Source organism: Andrena cerasifolii, chromosome 6 (genome assembly GCF_050908995.1).
Source record: "Andrena cerasifolii isolate SP2316 chromosome 6, iyAndCera1_principal, whole genome shotgun sequence".
NCBI lineage: Eukaryota > Metazoa > Arthropoda > Insecta > Hymenoptera > Andrenidae > Andrena > Andrena cerasifolii.
The window spans coordinates 17026873-17046556 of NC_135123.1; the positions used below are offsets into that span (position 1 = coordinate 17026873).

The following is a 19684-nucleotide window of genomic DNA, read 5'->3' on the forward strand; positions in this document are numbered from 1 at the left end:
TAACTATTAAATGAACTGAAAAATTGTACGGATTGTAGTTATTTTGATTTTTCTTATTTATTTGGTTTTGTATAGATAGAATATATTTTATTTTGTTATATTTTTGTAATTCCATAAATATTAAAACAAAATGAAAGTTTTTAAAATAAGTATAAATATTTCTTTACTGGTTTAATTATATATTCTTCGTGTAAAAATTCGAAAACCGGTGCCACCGTTTTTTCGCGAATAGTAACATTCGCAAAACCGATTTAACCAGATTTTTGAGAATAGTGGAATTCGAAATCCCGATTTTTCAAACGTCAATTTTAATAATAAAACTTAACGAGTCTTAATAGCGATCTACGGTTTTGCAAACAATTATTCTATGTGCCAATCGGGGATTTATGTGATTTTTTACTTTCAAAGCAGGTCCATGCTTTCAAACATAAATTAGGTATATTAAATGTAGGAAAAAGAAAAGTAAAAAGCAGGAAAGATCTCTTTGGATCATCATGGTATTTAATAATAACACATGTCGATTATAATTTGAGCCAATACCTATTATTCCATAAAATTAACACTCCTTATTAATGCAACCTCTAGAAAGGAAAATATTACACGAAATGTTACTATTTACATATATACTAAAGAGAAAGCCAAAAGAAACAAAAGCACATCTCCGCATGGATGTGGCAAAAAGGCTCATTCCCGTTTAATTTCCCTCGCCCTCCTGCCATGGAGTAAAGCAATGTCTAAATTTTATGCTTCGTTTTGCACAACACAAAACTAAAATCAGAGAGTAATAAGGATACAGCGAGTAAATTCTGCAGCACTGTGTAATGACCCCCCACTGCATCATATTAGAAGATTGGCCTTCCTAGAAGAGGAACTTGATAAAAAAAAATGCTACAATTTCGGAGGAGCTTCCGGCGCACAATTGCGCGGACGGTGATTTTAAAGAACCCCAGAAGGCACAACTTTGGCAATAGTAATTTCGGAGGACGGCGATACGAATTGACGGTTGGAATCGATTTATCCATGTACGAGGTTACTCGCAGCCAATTTGCTTTTCGAAATTATATTCGTAAACGACGCACGGAGCTAATGAAATTGTGGGATTATAAATTCGAAGGCAATGGAATAACATTTCTTTTTTTTACAGCCATTAATTATTGGAAACTTTTTAGTTAAAACAATAAGAAATTGCATAGAAAAACATAACTGTTCCGCGAATTAAATACATTCTTTTTCGGATCGATTCCTTTTAAATATACATTGGTAATTCAAAGAAACGTCCGATTGATTTACTTTAAATGTCACGCATGAAAGTAACGCTTTAAAAATGGCAATTTGACGAAAATATGAATCTATCGATTAAATGTTAAGGTGAGTACAACGAGGGGAGTTCCTAGTACGAGCACAAATTTGAAGGAAGCTCTCTGCGAGAAGATTCCTGTGCATTACGACTTACTGAGGAATTTTCGTCAGCAACATGGCACTTCCGTGGTCAGTCACATCACGGTGGAAAATATGTATCAAGGGCTGAACGGGGTAAACACTATGGTTAGAGAAACATCCGAGACTGACCCAAAATGTGGGGTAAGTTTCACTAGCTCAAGTTCAATTTTTGTTCTTATAACATATTTGTAACGCTATAAGTACAATATTTCTATCCAGGGAACAATTCGACACATACCTAACTATAATCAGAGTTCGGAGGGATTCGGCTGCACTGATGGAGGGGGAAACACCTGCAGGAGAGGGGGTAATGTGTGCGTGACTGACGCAGGCGCAATTCATACACGCGTTACCACCACTCCTGTAGGTATTTCCCCCTCCACCAGTGCAACCGAATCCCTCCGAACTCTGACTATAATAAGAAATATTAAACTACTACTAATGAACAATTCGAATTTTGAAAACATGCAATGCTTAATGCGGAAAGCTGCATTCATTATATTTATATGGAATCGCGATAGCCTTCTATTTATTTTTGCGTTTATACCAGTTAATTAAATTCCGCCCTTCTTCAGTTTTTTAAAATTTCTCTAGATATCCCACATTATACATTTTAGTCAAGTCTATGACAAATTGTCTACGGGAGATTACCATTTTGCACAGATAAAATACAGGGGATTATCTATGCCTGAAGTCATCACCCTTTTACCTCGCGAAGGAAAATCGCCAAGCGCAGAAGCTGTCTTTTGGTTGTTATTAACTGGCGACGTTCCGACGCAAGAGCAGACTGCTTCCTTAATCGCCGACTGGACATTACGACGTCAAAAAAGGAAGGACTGGTGGTCAGGACCAGGCGGGGGAATCGTCGGCTCCATTCTCCAAACTCTCCCGAAGACCACGACACCTCTGGGAAGGCTGTCGATGGCCCTCGCGATTTTTGATTCTGACAAACACGTGAAAGGGGCTTTGCAAAATAGAGCTTCGAGCTACACTCATTGGGAAGTAAGTTGAGAACAAAAATATTCGTTACAAGACTAGATATTATTGAAAAATCTTAATTCGTGTTTGTCGCATCGAGATTAAATATTCGTTAATGACTACAAAGGGCAGAAAGGTAAGAAGGATTCACTGAAGTTTCAGAGTGTAAAAGTAAATGGTAAACAAAATCCAAGCAAGGTGATCAATGAAATTTCAGACCTGACTTTTGTTTATAATATGTGTGTGCTGTTTCTGATTCCAGTACACATACGAGGACAGTATGGAGCTGCTGGCAACCCTGCCCGCGATAGTTGGCCTGGTTGCTAGAGGAGAAAAAATGAAGAACGTGAAAGAAGAAGGTGACTGGGTACAATTTTTGCTGGAATGTTTGAGTAACGCGTCGATCATTTCGGAAAGTCATAAGACATCTCTGATGGATTTCCTTCGATTATATGTTACTCTGAACGCGTAAGCAAGTCGCACAATGTATTTATCCATCGTGACCATAGGCGTCCGGAGGGGGAATCACTCTGGTTTCTGAGAAAAAATCGCTTATTTTTAAAAACTGATCTTTACTAACAAGGGGAGGACACCATGTGGTGGACGCCGATTTTGATGAGCCTTCATCACGATGGATCTATATCGAAAATAAGTAAATATGTGTCTGAGCGTTTCTGCCAATGGGCATTAATAATAGAGATATTTACATATAAATTATTAAAAAATTTAAGGTTTTAGTAGGTAAAAATCCCACACTACCCTGGCGCCCGCGGGAGATTCCCTTCCTGTGATGCCAGATCGGGGAGGGGTTCCCTCGAGAATTTCCCCCACCTCGCGCATACTACGCCGGAGCGTGTCCGTGAGCTAGGCGCTTCGGAGTCCAACTCAAGGTCGCGCAGCTCTGGTGTAGTGTGCGCGAGGTGGGGGAAATTCTCGAGGGAACCCGTCCCCGAACTGGCATCACAGTTCCCTTCTGGAGGCGTCGGGGTGCCTTTTGAAGATGTCTCCACGTTAAAAAAAACTTTATAAATTTTTTTTATAAATTACTTTTTTTATAACTTTTTTTTAACTTGGGAAAATCTTCAAAAGGCACCCCGGCTCCTTTAGAGGGGAATAAAAAAATAATTTCCATGTAAATATCTCTATTATTAAGGCGCATTGGCAGAAACGCTTGGACACCTATTTACTTATTTTCAGCATAGATCCATCGTGCCAAGGCTCATCAAAATCGGCGTCCACCACATGGTGTCCTCCCCTTGTAAGTTCATACTAAAAAAGCGAAGATTTTTAAATATCGATTTTAAATTTTTAATTAAATCAGATTCGTCGATGTCATCGCCAGGGTTGTTTTTTCATTACTATATTTTTCTTCACCGTCACCCCAAAGTTGCCCCCTCCCCCTCTGGAAAAAACTCTACGGACGCTCTTGATCGTGATTGAATATATTTGTTACTAAACTATCTTTAAAGAATTAAATTACGTGTATTCTCTAAAAAGGGACGAAGATGGAGGTGTACCCGCTGTCCATGTCACAGAAATACTCGGAGCCTCCCAATTGGATATTAATCAAGCCCTAGCGGCCGGAGTTTTGGCATACAGCAATGAACCTAAGAGCGGCACAATGTCGCAAGTAAATTTTAAAAAATCTTCATCGAGAGCTTAAACAACTTTAGAGAACTTTCCTCGAGTATACGAAATCCTTCAAAATCGTGGGACAAGTCTAAACATGAGATTTCGTTATGTTATAAGAAATCGAAAAATCGCTCACCATTTTGCAATCTCGAGCTGCGTGTTTAAGATAGAGGGTTTAGAAGTTTAGGAGTCCGACGCAAGCCATTTGAATACCGAGAATTGAAGCAGATTCGCAATTAGTATCGTACAATTAACAATAAATGTCATTATAATTTTCCGATTTTCACGCGTGTGCGAAAGAATATTGATAAGAACAAGTTACGGAGCAGAAAACAAGCAGAGGCAACGCAGCAGTATCTTTCGAAAGAGAACGCGAGCAATATCTTTCTCGCTATCGCGGCCCGAATAATACTGATTGCTCGAAGCGCGACAAGAGCACTCTTGTGTATCCCTAAATTCAGAGTACATGCCTGTAAAGTAGATACATATTTGAGAATGGTGGGAATGTTGATCAACGATATAAATAGGGGCACGAAGACACGTGGTTTATGACAGTCTGGGCAGGGGCGTCCGGAGACTGTTTTCCAGGGGGGTGGCAACTTTGGGATGATGGTAAAGAAAAATGTACCCCTCTTGCTTTTTTAACCCATTTTATAGTGCCAGTTTAATTCAAAATTTAAAACCGAAATTTAAAAATATTTCCTTGTTTGGGGGCCTCTGTGGTTCCAACCATAACGACAAACCTAATAAAGAAAATAAACCTTAGTTTTTCCATTTGTAATGATTAAAACAGTTCCCACACCAACGCCCGTCGGTAAAATTTTTTTTTAAAAAAGTTTGCATTACCGACTATATGTATATGTGCGATAAAAAAAGTTCAAAAAAATTCTGAGCATTATTTCAAACATACCATAATGTGCAAGCAAAACGCCAGATAGTATAAACTTATAGTTTTTGTTAAATAAATTCCCGAAGATGGCGTTGAAAAACGGTCACTAGAGTACCCCCTTAAATGTTAATTGCTTATACCTTAAAAATGACACCTCAGAATGCAAAATAGTAAAGAATTGTGTATGTCCCTCTTTGTCCCACAACTTTAAGGCACTCTGCGTTAAGAAATTTCGATAGTAGAATCTTTATGCTTGAAAAATTGCTAAATCCTTTGTTAATAATAATTGCTTATAATTTGGGGTAATTAATTAATAATTATTCGGATGCACAATTGTATTTAAGAAACGCATTACTCTAGTATATGTAAAAACAGTTAATTAGGTGTAATTGTAAGTAATAGATAGTTGGCAATACTAACTTTATTTTATTTTCCTTCCAATAAAAGTACATGGAATTCCAAACGGAAGTACAAAGTCTTCTTGGCCGGGAACTAAAAGAAGAAAAATTAAAGAGTTGCATGGCCAATTTGATTGAAAAGGACAAATTGGTCGGCTACAAGGAGACAAAGTTTTACGATCCCCGTTACACCGCGTTATTAAATTACGCCAGGGATTATTTGGCAGACGATCCTGATGTCAAGGTACACAAAGACAATTTCATTATAAATGTACATAACTTCAAATAAATCAAGTTGAGCGACACTGCTTTGCAGAAAGAATAGTTAATTTCAGAAATGTTAATGTTTATTAGAAAAGAATAATTCAATTATATCTTGTCACTAAGTATCGGACAAAATAATACAACTGATACGAGTATATCTTCTTTCCTAGTTATCGCAAGCTATCACGCGAATACTAACCGCGATGATGAAAACGGCAAAAGGAAGAAACGTTTATCCCGAACAAAGTACAATCGCGGCACCAATATTTCAGGTACGCTAACTATTTTATCATTTCTATCCTCGTCTTATAAAATTTTTAAAAAAGAACTGTTGTCCTGGGACTTTAAATTATCGCAAACTTACAACCGCTATATTTATCTTCTATTTGCACTAACCAACAATATGTTTCCATCTCTTCAAGTCTTACGGGTTGAAAGACATGAATTTCAATCAAGTATTGTTATGTATGTCACGAGCACTGGGTGCAGTTGCATCGATCATTTGGACAAGAGCTGTTAACACACCGGTCGAGTGTCCAGCAGCAAAATGCACTTACACTTACTGGAACACCGTTCGAGGAATACGAAGGAAACATAAACGCCCAAAGCATATGAAATATTTCCGGAAATGAGTACCACTGAGTCATGAGGTATCGTTATTCAATCTTCAAATACTTAACCACCAGATATCAACGAATTCCTAAATAACAGTAATAGTAGAAATCACGGACACTCGACACTCGTTCAATATAATAGCTTGTTATTTAAATCGCGATGTTATTAAGCATAAGTTGGCTACAAGAAATCGGATAAGATGTACGTACTTTCGAAACTGCCGCTTACCATTAGTGCTCAGTTGGTACCACATCCAATTGTGCTCCAAGTGAGAATAATTTCAAAGAAAATGGCGTGACTGGATACCTACGCACGTCAAAAATTATGAAATACACTTAACGAAATCCTTAACAAGGATTTATATTTGTAAAAAGTGCAAAAGTTAGTGCTTTGTATTGCATCCTAGTAGCTTAACATACATCGAAATATCAAATGACTTTCTTACAAAAGACTCTTAGTACGTCAAATACTTTCTATGGTTAGGGGACCTAACGTTTGCTATTCGGAAGCGAATGCACGATTCCCTTCCTCTTATAATTTACCATATGTTTTGTCAATATTAGGGTCGCACGGATGTATCGATAAAGACTTATGATAATATCTCTCGCCAATAACTTAAGCTACCCAGCGAGAGTGTGACGAAAAGAAATCTCTATCGTATGTAAACGTCTTTTCAAGTCGTGCGTATATCGATGAGAATTCCATTCGCGTTTACGGCAATATATCGTTTTATAATAAACGTTACTTTTCACAATTGCCAATTAGATGAGCTGCAACGCGCATTCATTCGAACGTTTCTACGATATATTGGTGACAGACATTCGTGTTTACGTTTTCGTGGCATAAAGTCGTTTTCAAATAACAAGTTTCACGCGCACGTTAATGTGAATGTAAAGAATCGTTATTATTACAGATACAGAATGGGAGATTATGTACGACTGGAAGAAATTATTGATGTGCCTCGCAATTCAACGATGCCACACGCATCAAATACAAATAACATTAGGCAATCTTCGGGATTGCTAATGACACATTCATCAACAGCAAGCCAGTCTGCACCATCTATTAGCATAAGAGGTTTTAATTTCAGTGCTAGAACCATGGAACACTCCAGATTATTCGCAAACAATATATCTTCTACCATAGAGGAGATCAGGCCTCTTATAGAGCATGTACGTGTTGTAAGTGCAGTCGTACCGCATATTTCCTTAATTATCGTAACGATGTAACTAGTAATGGCTTTTGTTTTATTATTTCTCATTACAGCAACCCGGCATTTCGTTAAGTTCGTTATTGAGCATTCAGAGATTACAAAATCCGCCGAGCACAATACCTCCTTCTTCCGACAATTACGTAATTAACGTTGAGGATCCACCAACAAATGGTGCGAATTCGCGCGACACTTCGGCTCACGACAATCGTCATTACGACCGAGCAACCGCGAGAGACAATTTTCTAAATTACATTCGCGAAGGCGCGAATGAAATAGTGAGTGAAACGCAGAACATTATTAATCAGAACAATAACAGCAATAACAATAACAACAACAACAACAATAATAACGCAGAGGAGAACTCTACGGAGGCGTTGCAAATTAGTCCAGAGACGCGTGCGCTACTTACAGTATTTCAGAAATATATCCCTTTCGTTTCCATTCTTCTTGCTAAAGGCCTTTACGACCATAGAGCTGGTATACTAAACTTTATAGTATTACTCGTCACGTTCAATCATGCTAACAACGTTGTGAAACGGGAGATCGCGAAACAACACAATAAAAGCTGGACATCACTTTTTGTTATTACATGTTATATCGTTGCGTGTATAGTTTTTATTAATTTTGAATATGATACACACGTGTTTTCTCCATATACCCAACCTCTCACAATCTGGGAGTTGCTGTGGTCGGTTTTGATAACGGACTTTATCCTGAAATTGATTACCATTGTTTGCAAAGTTCTTTTAACATGTTTACCATCGAAATTATTGGCGCTTCGGAAGAGGGTAAGTCTCGATACGCGATCGGTTAGCGATGCTAATGAAGCGGTCTGATAGGGAAAGTTTATTCCAGGGGAAATACTATCTCATGGTAGAGGCAACGTCTCAACTTTATCGATGCGTTGCACCTGTTCAGCCATGGTTGTATTACTTTTTTGAAGCGTACCAAGGCCCCGAAAAAATCTTGGGGGTATCTTTCTCTGTATTATACACAGTAAGCAAAGGGAATGATCTGTTGTCCCGTGTAAAATTATTCCATACCGCTATTTGGAAATTACTTCAGAACGTGGTATGCTTTGTACTTCTCTTTTTCCAAACGAAATCATACAGGCTTACAAGTAGTTAATAATTAATTATGTTACAGAACTTGGGTATATCACCGTCAAAGGAACAGTTAACAGCGTCCGGCGGCATTTGTGCAATTTGTCACGAGGAATACTCAATGCCAGTAAAACTACATTGTAAACATATTTTCTGCGAGACCTGTGTCTCGACGTGGTTAGACAGAGAACGTTCGTGTCCGTTATGTCGCGCAGCAATCACGGACGATCCTATTTATCGAGACGGCCATACAACTTATTTCATACAGTTATATTGATTCTCATGGAATTATCTGCGCTTTCTCCATTTTTTACGCCGTCTTTGAAAGTTTACGTTAAACACTTAACACCTGTACCACTTCTATCTTTACATGGCTTACCTAACTATCTTTAGTACGTAAATATACGTAACGAGATAGATTTAATATTTCTGAGATCCTTAATGAGAAAACAAGATTTAACTTCGCACACCTATCGGTTATCTAAATTAAAAGAAAACGGAAGATTTATATAAATTTTTATGAATTTGTAAAATACGCTGTATATAACTAAGTAATAAAACAATTCGTATGGAAAGGATAGAATTTATATTTTGAAAATGATTCGCCGAACGTAAGTGGTTTACATGAAAATAAAAAGTAGTCAGCAATTTTCATCAGAGGTACTGTTACATATTACGTTCAGTGTCTGCGTCTATTTCGTACATCGCAGTGAACGTTGATCGTCACGGTATGAAAAAGATGTGACTGTATAAAACTGATTTAAAATCTATGTTGTTTTCGTTGTGAATTATATTTAAACATTTGGTCATTAACGTTCCGAGTGAAACGTTCTGTGCATGTAATACGATTGAAATCATACTGTAAACAGGTTTCATTAATGTACAACATAAGTATTTTCTCTGAGACATTATAAAACATATTGTCATACAGGGTTTTAACACTGACAATAAAGTAATTATTATATAAGGGTATTACTTTAGTATACATAGAAAAATAGTTCACAAGACATTGGCTTTTAACCGTGCCTGGAAGTATTCTCCATCTCCTTTAGTCGCTTGTTTGTTTATCTCTTTATGACGCTCCCTGCTCACAATTTCTTCCAAAACCTCACCGTCGCCTTTCATTAGCCTGCAGAAATATTAGATCCATGTATTACGTTCGTCGATATTTCTGAATAAAAATAAGCTTCTATTACGAAGGATACCTGTATCTTCCAGTTTCTTCATCGTAAACCCTGCGCATTATGCTCTGTTTCTTCTCCCACTCCTCTTTCGTCATCGGTGCCATTGCCTTCGCCCGCTCCGATATTTCTTGCGAAATATCCTTAGAAACGCTCTCTTTGGATTTCTCAGTGCCGCGTGTTCTCTTCTTGGAAGATGTCTTCTTTAGCTTTTTCTTCAATTTCTTCTTCATCCTTTTCTTCTTCCTACGCTTCTTCATAGCTTTCTTTAGCTTCTTGGCTTTCCTTTTCGCTTTCTTGCGTTTCCTTTCGTCCTCGGAGGTGTCGGTGCTACTACTGCTGCAACTACTGCTGCTGCTGCTACTGCTAGAACTACTGCTACTACTTTCGCTACTAGTACTGCTAACGCTCGAGGAACTGGACGACGACAGAGATCTTTTCCTCTTTGACTTTTTACCAGTAGGATGATCAGTCTTTTCTTGCGTATCTTCCGCCCTCTTCTTCTCCTTTCCCCTCGAACGAGTCTCGTCCACGTCTCCCTTCTTCGGCTCCGTTTTGTCGACGCTCGAATGCTTCGCGTGTCTTTCTTTCGAGCTGCTCTCCCGCGAATGCTCGCTAGAATCCTTTACGGTTCTCTGATGATCGTGATCTTGATTGCTTCTACTCCTGGATCTGTCGTAAGGTGGTCTCCTGCTGTTATGATTCGAAAATCTATTCCCCCTTCTCTCGTTGTATCTGTTATACTGTGAATTATTGTGGATTCTATTCCTATCGTAAAATCCAGAGTGTTTATAAGGTCGATAACCGAAGTTACGTTTACGATTATCCATGAATCCACTGCGCCCTTTGTAATATCCTCTGCTTTCCCTGGTATTAATCCTGTACGATCTCAGCCCGTTCTCGTACCTTTTGTCCCATTTGTCGCCTCGCTTGTCCTTCTCATTTTGGTGTTTAGCGTCGTGACTGGAGGCGCTGGACGAGCTCGAACTACTAGAACTGCTCCTATGCTTCGATTTCTTTCTCTTATCTTTACTGCACGTGTTGCGTCTCTTTTTCTTAGCGTCGGAATCGTCGCTCTGCGAAGACACCGACTGCCTTCTATCGCGTTCGTCCTTCGATTTACCACAGAGCTCCGAACGCGAGTCACTTTTCTCTCTGTTACTCATTGTACTTGTTTACTAATTCTCTAGATTATTTAAATCTACCTTAGACTTAACTATTACGTCTTTTATTGTGTATTTATCATTCAGTCGCATCGGTGATTAACCTTCTGCATCGTAGCCGAAGGTTTCTTACTGCAAAGTATTCCCGCAACGAGTGGTAGATAAGAGTCCCGTATAAACGGATGCGTGAACGATGAAATGATGCAAAATAATTCTTAATAATTTGCACACTATCAATATTCTTTTACATCCTGCTGGCACGTAACCGCAACTAACCTTGATCTAACAAATTACAACTGTCTTCATCGATTTCCATTTCAAAAATTTGTCGAAAGTTAAGGCAACCTTTCATGGCGAAGCGACGCGCGTGCGAGAGAAACCTAGGGTTTTTCATTGCTGTCCCTGCAACCATTGGCAGCATACAATTGGGAAGCACGCCAAGTAGTATAACAAGTAAATAAGTCGAAAAAGAGGAATGAAATTTAAATTCTTGACGATGCGTCCAGTCGCGTATAGGGAAAACTACCCTAATGAAACTGACGAGCGATTTGGGCGTAAGTGGAATTCGCCCTAAATTGGTTGTCTTTAGTGATTTCCCTAGTTTATTTCTGTCCTTGTCGAGTGACGCCTCTTATTATATCTCCTCTTTGATCAGTGGCTGTAATTCATACATATGCGTATGCGAGTGTAGATAGAGGTGTATGTATGTACACGTAGGATGCATTTGATAGCATAGCGATAATGGCCGACTAGTGCTCTACTGCTGTTGTCGCGCATAGAGGGAGACGATCGTATGCATTTCATTCGCGATTCAGGTGAAACAAAGTTTCGCGTTGCATTACGATATACTTGATTGTACGCCAGATGTCGATGAAACGCTCAACGATCTTATTTGAAGGCGAATAGATAGCCAGAACGGGTTCGTTAATTTAATCGGAATTTAAAAGCCTTTGTAGGATTGGGGTAAACTTTGCAGTTACATACATGTATGGATGCAAAAATGAGGGAGAAAATTACATGGAACGCCGACGTTTATCGTGCGACTGTTTACAACCAATCGATCGCGTATCGAAGACATTGAATGAAGGAAGATTGATACATCTTCAGTCGCGATATGCGACTCGAACGATATAGAATCTTGTTTCTCTTCTCCTAGACTAATTACTATATTTCGGATGCTAAATATCTCTTGTGTGTTTCATTGAAACATTTCTCAATTTCGTAAAAGAGAACCCAGCACGATGGTACACATACCGAGTGCGTATACATACAACTTTTGGTCAAAGTCCCCCACAGAAGTTGTCGAATTGACTTGTTTGATGCCAAATGGAGTTGTTATACCGCTCGAGACTAATCGCAATATTACCTTGGCTGAAATCAAAGAGGTGAGTCAAGTTTAAAAAACTTTCCTAAGCGTCGTCGCTGTGTGCCTTCGATACTCGACCCCGCGATATAGTTGTTTCTACGAATGATTAACATCAAGTATTATTTGTACGCAGGAGCTCTGGGACGAAGCTAGCAAATATCCTCTTCATGGTATATTAAAAGATGCTCCGTCCTATGTATTCTCTTGTATCAATTCTAATTCAGAAGCGGAAGAGATACGAGATGAGACTAGACGTTTGTGCGACATCAAGCCGTTCTGCGCTGTGCTTAAAATTGTGGAGCGCGAAGGTGTCAAAAGCGATAGGAATCTAGATTCTCAAATTGGCCTGTTGATCGGGAAAGGTCTGCATGAGTTTGCGGCGTTAAAAAATTCTGAGGTGAATGACTTTAGATGGAAGATGCGAGTTTTGGGAGATGAGGTCGCAATGGCGAGGCAAAAGAAATCTTGGATGGAGAAAGTGCGTTATCAGTTTCCTACGCGATTAGCTCCAACTGCCGCAATACCAAAAAACATCGAATGTCGTTTGAAAGATGGAAATATTGTCCTTGTTACGAAATTTGAGAATACAGAGGTAAGAAGATAGAGATACAATAGGTTATTATTACTTTAATCGTCGCGTACAAAACACATTCTTTCGACCATGTCTCAGCCCCATAGTCGTGTGAGAAAAGAGTTTAAATCTTCGTGGGTATATTATATAAAAGTAGAGTATAGAGTGAAAAGCTTCCATTAGCTATTCGAGTCTACTACTGGTATGTACACTACTGGATACTTGTGGTGTGCCTCTGGTGACTTTTTTACGTCGTCGTTACTCTCCTCGGTAATTGATTTGTCTGCAAAACGTACCATCTTTTTTGAATACTTGTCCTTACCATGGTCAGTATTTCTGGCATGCTTCAATTCGCATGACTCGTTTAATGGAATAGCTTCGGACTCTGTTGCACCATTGTGATTAGCTTTTTCTTTGCTGTTTGTTTTTTCCATGACTTTACATTCTCTTAAACTTTTCAAAGGGTGGCAAGTAGTATCCTCCGTTTCGGACACGATATTTAGTAATGGCGATGGATGAAAAGTTTGCGATATATGTAGCTGCTTCGAGATGGCTTCGGTTTCTCTCGTCGTTACCTCGGTTTTTCGATGTGGTGTATGCTCTTCGAAATCTGTCCGAGAGACCCCCTTACGTCCTGCATCATCCAGGAGGTCCAATTTTAATTTGGCTTGTAAAGCACCCGTTTGCTCCTACGATGCAAAAAGTACTTTTACTCGCTCTTGTTGTACCTGCGAGCATCACAAAGCACGTAACGACCAGAACAATAATTTGTACCTCTAAGCAGAATGCTTTGCATTGCCAATATCGCAATTCTTTCATAATATTCGTCTTTGCTTCTTCCTGTATCAACATTTGCGTGGAAAGATCTTCTATTTTCACTCGGAGCTCGTTCGTTTCCTTTCTTTTAGCGTCCAGCAAAGATTGAAAGTACCTATGAATGGAAATGGCCTACATAAATTGAATTACTAATACGTTTTGACTCGATGGCCTTACTCGAACGATGGGTGTGCGCAATTATTCAATTCTTTTGTATCACTGGTTTTCTTCATCTCGGATTTTAATTTGCCTTCGAGATCCGATATTCTATCTTTATATTTCTGAATCAGCTGGTCGTTCTCGCTCCATCTAGTACGACCCGCATCATTTTTCCATTGTCCAAGTGTTTCGACCCGCTTTGCTCTCAGTATTTTAATCTCTGCCATTTGCGCTTTACACGTGCGTTTTGCTTCGGCATATTTCTCGCGTAGCGTGTTCATTTTACCTAATACATTTTGTCGACGATCTTCCACCTCGGCGAAAAGTGAATTCCCTGTCAGAAAGAATGGAAATGAACGATTCCACTTGAATTGTTCGTCTATATGCGCTTACCTTTACATAATTCATGGGCAGGATCTGCCTCTAAGGATACTGCTGCAGCGCGTCCTAAAATGAGTTGCGCACGAGCGTTTTCTAAAGCTGTGCTTCTTTCGTCCAACTGGTCCTCCATATTCTATTGATAAAAAAAAAGTCCATAATCGTCTTTTAATGTAAACTTGGCTCGAGAGGTAAAAGAATTACTTGTCCCTTACTCGAGAAATACACTCCAATTCGTTGCATCGTATTTGCAATTGTTTGATCGTTTCTTCGGAACATTCAGATCTATGTTGCTCTGTTTGTAAAAGCACCACAAGCTCGTCGATGCGATTCCGAAGGGAGGTTGGTGATCCATCCTCGACTCGAAGGGAAACGTCAGTCTGAGGTGTGGAACGATCCATGGCTCTTAGACATTCGGTTTCGTTGCGTAATTTTTGAATTTCTGTTGTCTGTTCTGCCAACTTTGTTTCAAGATTTGATACTACGTTGTCATATTCTTTCGTTATAGCACGGTACCTGAAAAGAAATGTAGGAAAATACAGAGAGAGGTTAGGAATCTCTTTTCGAAAGAAGGAAGAAAAGGAAAAAAAAAACTACTTTTCTTCCGTTTGAAAAATGATTTTTTCTTTCTCCGAGATTCGACGATCAAGAGAATGTTCGTGTATTTCGTTTGCTTCTCGAACTTCGCGTAGCATTGCCTCGTCCAAATCAAGTTTCCGTTTTAAATCGTGAATTTCTTGCCGGCATCTTTCGTATTCGATTTCCAGTAGATGACAACAACGGCCACTGCTTCTTTCCGAGTTTTCTTTGGTGTATTCTTCATTATTTTCTTCGTCGATTAGCCTGCTCGTTGACATATTAGAAGATTACGATCTCACTTTATATTACAATTCTTAAAGCTTGACTTGACTTTATCATCTGAGATAAAGGAGGTGGGTACAGGTACATGTACAAGTACGGGACAAGTTGATGCTTGTAGAAGAGGGTTAGTAGGATATTATGTTCAACGACAAACAAACAAACACACGCGCACGCACCCATGCAGCGATGCTAGGGAATAGTCTATCGGAATGGAGAGGGAAGCAACCTTGACGTCGATTGGTTCGACGTGACGGCGTCATCACGCGCATGCGTGGCGCGTTCCCCTTTACTGCGGTAGACTATTCCCTGGCGTCTTCATGCTCCTTCCCGCTCTTTTTTCCCACCACCCGTCCCGGTGTGCGAGAGGAAGTGGCGGGAAATAAAAAGGATATTCAGAAGCATTATGTACTCGTTAGAGAAGAGAATGTTTGCAATTGAAATGTAATTTTGAAAATTTCAGACGGCCTTCACATTTCAAATATCACACACCACGACGCCATATCAATTACTGGTATCTATTTTAAATAAACGAGCAAACACCTTGATGTCCTTCGGGCACCCGAATGATTTCACGTTGAAGGTGTGCGGACAAGAAGAGTATTTAATTGGGGATTATCCGTTAATACAGTTTAGTTACATTCAAGATTGTCTGGCAAAGGATGTTACTCCTACGCTGGTTACGTCGAGTCGAGATAGCGTCTCTGTGGATCAAGAAAGTAGCATGGAAAATGCAGAGGCGGACGCTCTGCAACGTACGAGGCCTTCCTTCTCGACGCTGACCCTACGTAAGAAGGGTAAACATATATCTGCTTGGAAAATAGAGGAACCGTTTGCTTTCACTGTCAATGGAATATCGCGATTAAACTGTGATGCCGCTCATCGCACTGTCGAGGTACGTGAGCGTGCCCCATCCCCTAGGGTAATTAATCTTTATTAGCTATTTTTTACGCGCGACTCACGGCCCCTTGGTTGTTCCCCGTATAGATTGGCCTTCAAGCAGGTCTTTTTCATGGTGGGAAATCATTGTGCGAAAGCCAAAAGACCAAAGAAACTATTGTCAGTTCGGCGGATGGTAGTTGCGAGTGGGAGGAAACGTTAAAGTTTGATATAAAGGTACGAGATATACCACGAATGGCTAGGCTGTGCTTCGTTCTGTACGAGATTAGCAAGACTGCGAAAGGACTTAAGAGTCGTAGATTGGTTAAAGACACGAAACAAGAGTTTTTTATAAACCCCCTATGTTGGGCTAACACGACCATATATGACTTCAAGTCTCAGTTAAAGACGGGGGCGATGACACTTTATACGTGGACATACGCCGAAGACATGCAAAATGACGATCTTCTGCATCCCCTTGGAACGGTAGTGTCAAATCCTCACATAGACAGAGCAGCTGCTCTGATGTTGACGTTTCCGAAGTAAGTCTCTTTTTCTTCTCCGTTTTCTTTTTCTTTTTCTTTTTCTTCTTCTACATTGTTTTCCTTTTTCGAGGTGTATATCTTTTCCGTCTCCGTTTCCGCTCCCCTATTCGGTATGTTGCAGTTACGGAAAGGACAAGTCAGTTCTTTATCCGACTCCGGAGAAAATGGTTGAACACGCGAGAAAGTTGCGCGAATCGTCTGCCGCGGAGCGATCGATTCAAGAAGAACCGCCGCCGAACGAAGAGTGCGACGCTGGGAAACTTCAACAACTGGAACAGCTTCGACTGTTGGCGGACAGAGATCCATTGCACGAGCTTCACGAGCAAGAACGAAAAATAATGTGGACGTTAAGGCATCACTGTCTTCACGAGATTCCCACGCTTTTGGCCAAGTTGTTGCACTGCGTGGAATGGAATGATCACAGGTGAAAATATAAAATGCTATTTCCGGAATCAATCGAGGACAAACGGATAATTACCTCTCTATCTACGTTCCGATTCTCTCTGCGCGTACACAGGGAAGTGGCCGAAGCTACGGCACTGGTACAACAGTGGCCGAAATTACCCGTGGAAAAGGCACTCGAGCTACTGGACTATGCTTACGCCGATCAAAATGTCCGAAATTTCGCCGTGCGTTGTTTAATGGACGTTAGCGATGAAGATTTGAGCCTCTACTTGTTGCAGCTGGCGCAAGCACTGAAGCATGAAAATTACTTGTCCTGCGATCTCACGGAGTTTCTGCTGAGACGTGCGCTTAACAATCGGAGGATCGGTCATTTTCTATTCTGGCACCTGAGGTTTGTGCGACGTGCTTTGCTCTTTCTTTCCACCACTTGGCTCGACTCGACTCGACTCGACCGTATCGCGGTATCATGACACGCTGTTCGCAGGTCAGAGATGCAGGTGGGTGCCGTGTCCGTTCGATTCGGTTTAATATTAGAAGCCTATTGTAGAGGAAGTCAGCAACACATGCGGTTTCTCTTTAAACAAATGGAGTGCCTAGGTAAACTGAAATGTGCATCTGAACAAATAAAGCAACGAAAAGATCGTAAAGCTGCTTTGCAATGTTTTCAAGAGTTCATTCAAGAGCCTCACTGCCAAGAAACACTTTCGAACGTTCTAAATCCGTTGGATCCAAGTTTCCGATGGAAACGCATCAAGTAAGTGTGTATGTTTGACAAGTAGGTGTAATGGCGATGGACGGGACGGGACGAGACGGGACGAGACGGTTGGTTCATGGGTTCGTTTATGGGTTGGTTTATGGGTTGGTTTATGGTTGTGTTTCGTTAACATCCGTAAACATTACGGTTTACAGAATCGAGAAATGTAGAGTGATGGACAGTAAAATGCGACCGCTTTGGCTTGTTTTTGAAAATGCTGATCCGTTCGGTGACGATATTTATTTGATACTGAAACACGGGGACGACTTGAGGCAAGACATGCTAACGCTTCAGATGCTACGAATCATGGACAAGCTATGGAAGAGAGAGGGCTTAGACTTGCGTATGAATCCTTACGGTTGTATATCAACGGAGAATAGAGTTGGAATGATCGAAGTGGTTCTAAACGCGGAAACAATTGCGAATATACAGAAAGAAAAAGGCACATTCTCGGCAACGGCCGCCTTTAGGTAGGATCAAAAGACACATTGCAATGTTTACGGTACATCATACTACTACTACTACTACTACTACTACTTGGAGGATCTCTTCTTCCTTCCTCGCGATACTCGCGAACATGTTGTATCCCCCCTTATTATATATTCCCCACCGGTTTTGTATTTTCTACAGACGAGGTTCTCTGCTCGCTTGGTTGAAGGATCATAATCATACCGAAACTGCGTTGAACAGGGCTATCGAAGAATTCACTTTGAGTTGCGCCGGTTACTGCGTAGCTACATACGTACTCGGGATCGCAGATAGACATTCGGATAATATAATGGTGAAGAAGACCGGCCAATTGTTTCACGTTGATTTTGGCCACATACTTGGGCATTTTAAAGAGAAATTTGGATTCAGGCGTGAACGCGTGCCGTTCGTGTTGACTAACGATTTCGTGCATGTGATAAACAAGGGCCAAACGAAAAAGGGTGGTCAAGCAGTTGAGTTTCAACGATTCCAGAATCATTGCGAGCAAGCCTTTCTTGTTCTGCGGCAGCACGGAGGCCTGATATTATCATTGTTCGCCATGATGATATCAACCGGATTGCCAGAATTATCGTCGGAAAAAGATCTCAACTATTTAAGAGACACTTTGGTAAGCTAACAGCAGTTGCAGTTGCAAGGAAATTTTAACCCAGACCTCCGGGGATTCAGATGTTAATGCTAGTTTTTTCTTTCTTCACCTTAGGTACTCGAGATGTCCGAGATCGAGGCACAGAAGCATTTTAGGAGCAAATTTGACGAAGCTCTCTGCAATTCTTGGAAGACATCGTTGAACTGGGCCTCTCACAACATGTCGAAAAACAATAAAACCACATGAACCGATACGATACGATACGATCGAATAGAAGAAAGAAGACAACTACTCGATCAGGATCGAGGAAGGGCGAGCGCCCCGAGCGAATCAGTGTTATCGTTTCAATCTGACATATCTGATGGGCGATGAAAGGATGATGCCCGAAAGTGTCTGGTCGCGGTTGCTCCCCAACTCGCTCCACAAAACTCGCTCCACAACTCGCTCGTTACCGTGCGACGACGGTGCGACGGTGCGACGGTGCGACGGTGCGATAGTGCGCGTGTTCAGGCACGGCCTTGATTGTTGGCTCATTCACGCACTCGATTCATGTTAGTCCTACTGTATATCTAGTAGAGTGACTTTTCGCTCGTGGAGTGACGGAAAATGGAAGCAGAATACGTTTACGGTACATATCCAGAGCTTGACACTGCGAATTCTTAAAGAGAATATACACATGCACGTGGGAGTTGAGTACCAACTTCTCACCAGAGAAATCTTTCAACGCCTACCATCGTCGCCGTCGTCGTTTACCGTTTACTAGATTATCGCAGTGTCGTGGCTGTGCCGATATAGCGACCCTCCTAGAACCTTTCGATTGGACGTAACGAATGCTTTAAAGGGTACAAAGACACGAGACCAGAGAAATCTTCAAGTTTCAGAATCCTCGGATTGTACTACTGAGATACGGATTGTACTATGATAATAAAAAAAAGTTATTCTTCACCTCTCTCGTTTCATTGCCGTTCATTTTATTGTCGATAGAACTAGCCAGAACACAAT

The 19684-nt window shown here is 40.5% G+C and overlaps 4 protein-coding genes across 14 annotated transcripts; 2 read left to right on the plus strand and 2 right to left on the minus strand.

Annotated features, from left to right (window-relative positions):
• Positions 1-733: 733 nt before the first annotated feature.
• LOC143370460 (citrate synthase, mitochondrial-like) lies at positions 734-9499 on the plus strand. 6 transcript variants are annotated; one of them, XM_076815605.1, is made up of 9 exons: positions 734-1002; positions 1369-1581; positions 2104-2442; positions 2681-2886; positions 3916-4048; positions 5387-5581; positions 5772-5873; positions 6024-6251; positions 7130-7263. In XM_076815605.1, exons 1-8 carry the CDS (start codon positions 886-888, stop codon positions 6231-6233), a joined length of 1515 nt encoding a protein of 504 aa, XP_076671720.1. In that variant the 5' UTR covers positions 734-885; the 3' UTR covers positions 6234-6251; positions 7130-7263. The 6 variants fall into 6 exon arrangements, with proteins under 6 accessions (XP_076671720.1, XP_076671726.1, XP_076671723.1 ...); XM_076815611.1 differs by having other exon boundaries at positions 888-1022; XM_076815608.1 differs by lacking the exons at positions 734-1002; positions 1369-1581; positions 2104-2442; ... (3 more) ...; positions 5772-5873; positions 6024-6251 and adding exons at positions 6448-6597; positions 7483-8217; positions 8285-8500; positions 8576-9499 and having other exon boundaries at positions 7130-7397.
• Positions 9102-11203, minus strand: LOC143370461 (uncharacterized). Its single transcript, XM_076815612.1, has 2 exons — positions 9738-11203; positions 9102-9661 (listed from the first exon to the last, which is right to left on the minus strand). The coding sequence occupies exons 1-2, from the start codon at positions 10877-10879 to the stop codon at positions 9532-9534; spliced, it is 1272 nt and encodes a 423-aa protein (XP_076671727.1). The 5' UTR covers positions 10880-11203; the 3' UTR covers positions 9102-9531.
• A 375-nt stretch (positions 11204-11578) lies between these two features.
• Pi3k92e (phosphatidylinositol 3-kinase 92E) lies at positions 11579-19627 on the plus strand. Of its 6 annotated transcripts, none has more exons than XM_076813598.1 (11): positions 11581-12261; positions 12376-12834; positions 15488-15919; positions 16012-16445; positions 16570-16872; positions 16966-17244; positions 17338-17450; positions 17523-17607; positions 17763-18077; positions 18238-18703; positions 18797-19627. In XM_076813598.1, the coding sequence occupies exons 1-11, from the start codon at positions 12118-12120 to the stop codon at positions 18926-18928; spliced, it is 3162 nt and encodes a 1053-aa protein (XP_076669713.1). In that variant the 5' UTR covers positions 11581-12117; the 3' UTR covers positions 18929-19627. The 6 variants fall into 6 exon arrangements, with proteins under 6 accessions (XP_076669716.1, XP_076669717.1, XP_076669715.1 ...); XM_076813599.1 differs by having other exon boundaries at positions 15488-15538; positions 15656-15919; positions 17338-17607; XM_076813601.1 differs by lacking the exon at positions 17763-18077 and having other exon boundaries at positions 11579-12261.
• On the minus strand, positions 12836-15143 carry Spindly (spindle apparatus coiled-coil protein 1 spindly). The gene is made up of 6 exons (XM_076813620.1): positions 14764-15143; positions 14382-14682; positions 14182-14302; positions 13807-14122; positions 13588-13744; positions 12836-13502 (listed from the first exon to the last, which is right to left on the minus strand). Exons 1-6 carry the CDS (start codon positions 15021-15023, stop codon positions 12993-12995), a joined length of 1665 nt encoding a protein of 554 aa, XP_076669735.1. The 5' UTR covers positions 15024-15143; the 3' UTR covers positions 12836-12992.
• Positions 19628-19684: the final 57 nt, after the last annotated feature.

Excerpts from the sequence above, each read along its gene's own strand:
- LOC143370460 (XM_076815605.1), top strand. The coding sequence starts at position 886 with ATGCTACAATTTCGGAGGAGCTTCCGGCGCACAATTGCGCGGACGGTG. Across the intron at positions 4,049-5,386 it reads AGAGCGGCACAATGTCGCAA|TACATGGAATTCCAAACGGA; the intron begins GTAAATTTTAAA and ends TTCCAATAAAAG. Across the intron at positions 5,582-5,771 it reads CAGACGATCCTGATGTCAAG|TTATCGCAAGCTATCACGCG; the intron begins GTACACAAAGAC and ends CTTCTTTCCTAG.
- LOC143370461 (XM_076815612.1), bottom strand. The coding sequence starts at position 10,879 with ATGAGTAACAGAGAGAAAAGTGACTCGCGTTCGGAGCTCTGTGGTAAA. Across the intron at positions 9,662-9,737 it reads GAAGAAACTGGAAGATACAG|GCTAATGAAAGGCGACGGTG; the intron begins GTATCCTTCGTA and ends ATATTTCTGCAG.
- Pi3k92e (XM_076813597.1), top strand. The coding sequence starts at position 12,118 with ATGGTACACATACCGAGTGCGTATACATACAACTTTTGGTCAAAGTCC. Across the intron at positions 15,920-16,011 it reads CCGCTCATCGCACTGTCGAG|ATTGGCCTTCAAGCAGGTCT; the intron begins GTACGTGAGCGT and ends TTCCCCGTATAG. Across the intron at positions 18,704-18,796 it reads ACTATTTAAGAGACACTTTG|GTACTCGAGATGTCCGAGAT; the intron begins GTAAGCTAACAG and ends TCTTCACCTTAG.
- Spindly (XM_076813620.1), bottom strand. The coding sequence starts at position 15,023 with ATGTCAACGAGCAGGCTAATCGACGAAGAAAATAATGAAGAATACACC. Across the intron at positions 14,683-14,763 it reads ATTTTTCAAACGGAAGAAAA|GTACCGTGCTATAACGAAAG; the intron begins GTAGTTTTTTTT and ends ATTTCTTTTCAG. Across the intron at positions 13,745-13,806 it reads TGCGCACACCCATCGTTCGA|GTACTTTCAATCTTTGCTGG; the intron begins GTAAGGCCATCG and ends TTCCATTCATAG.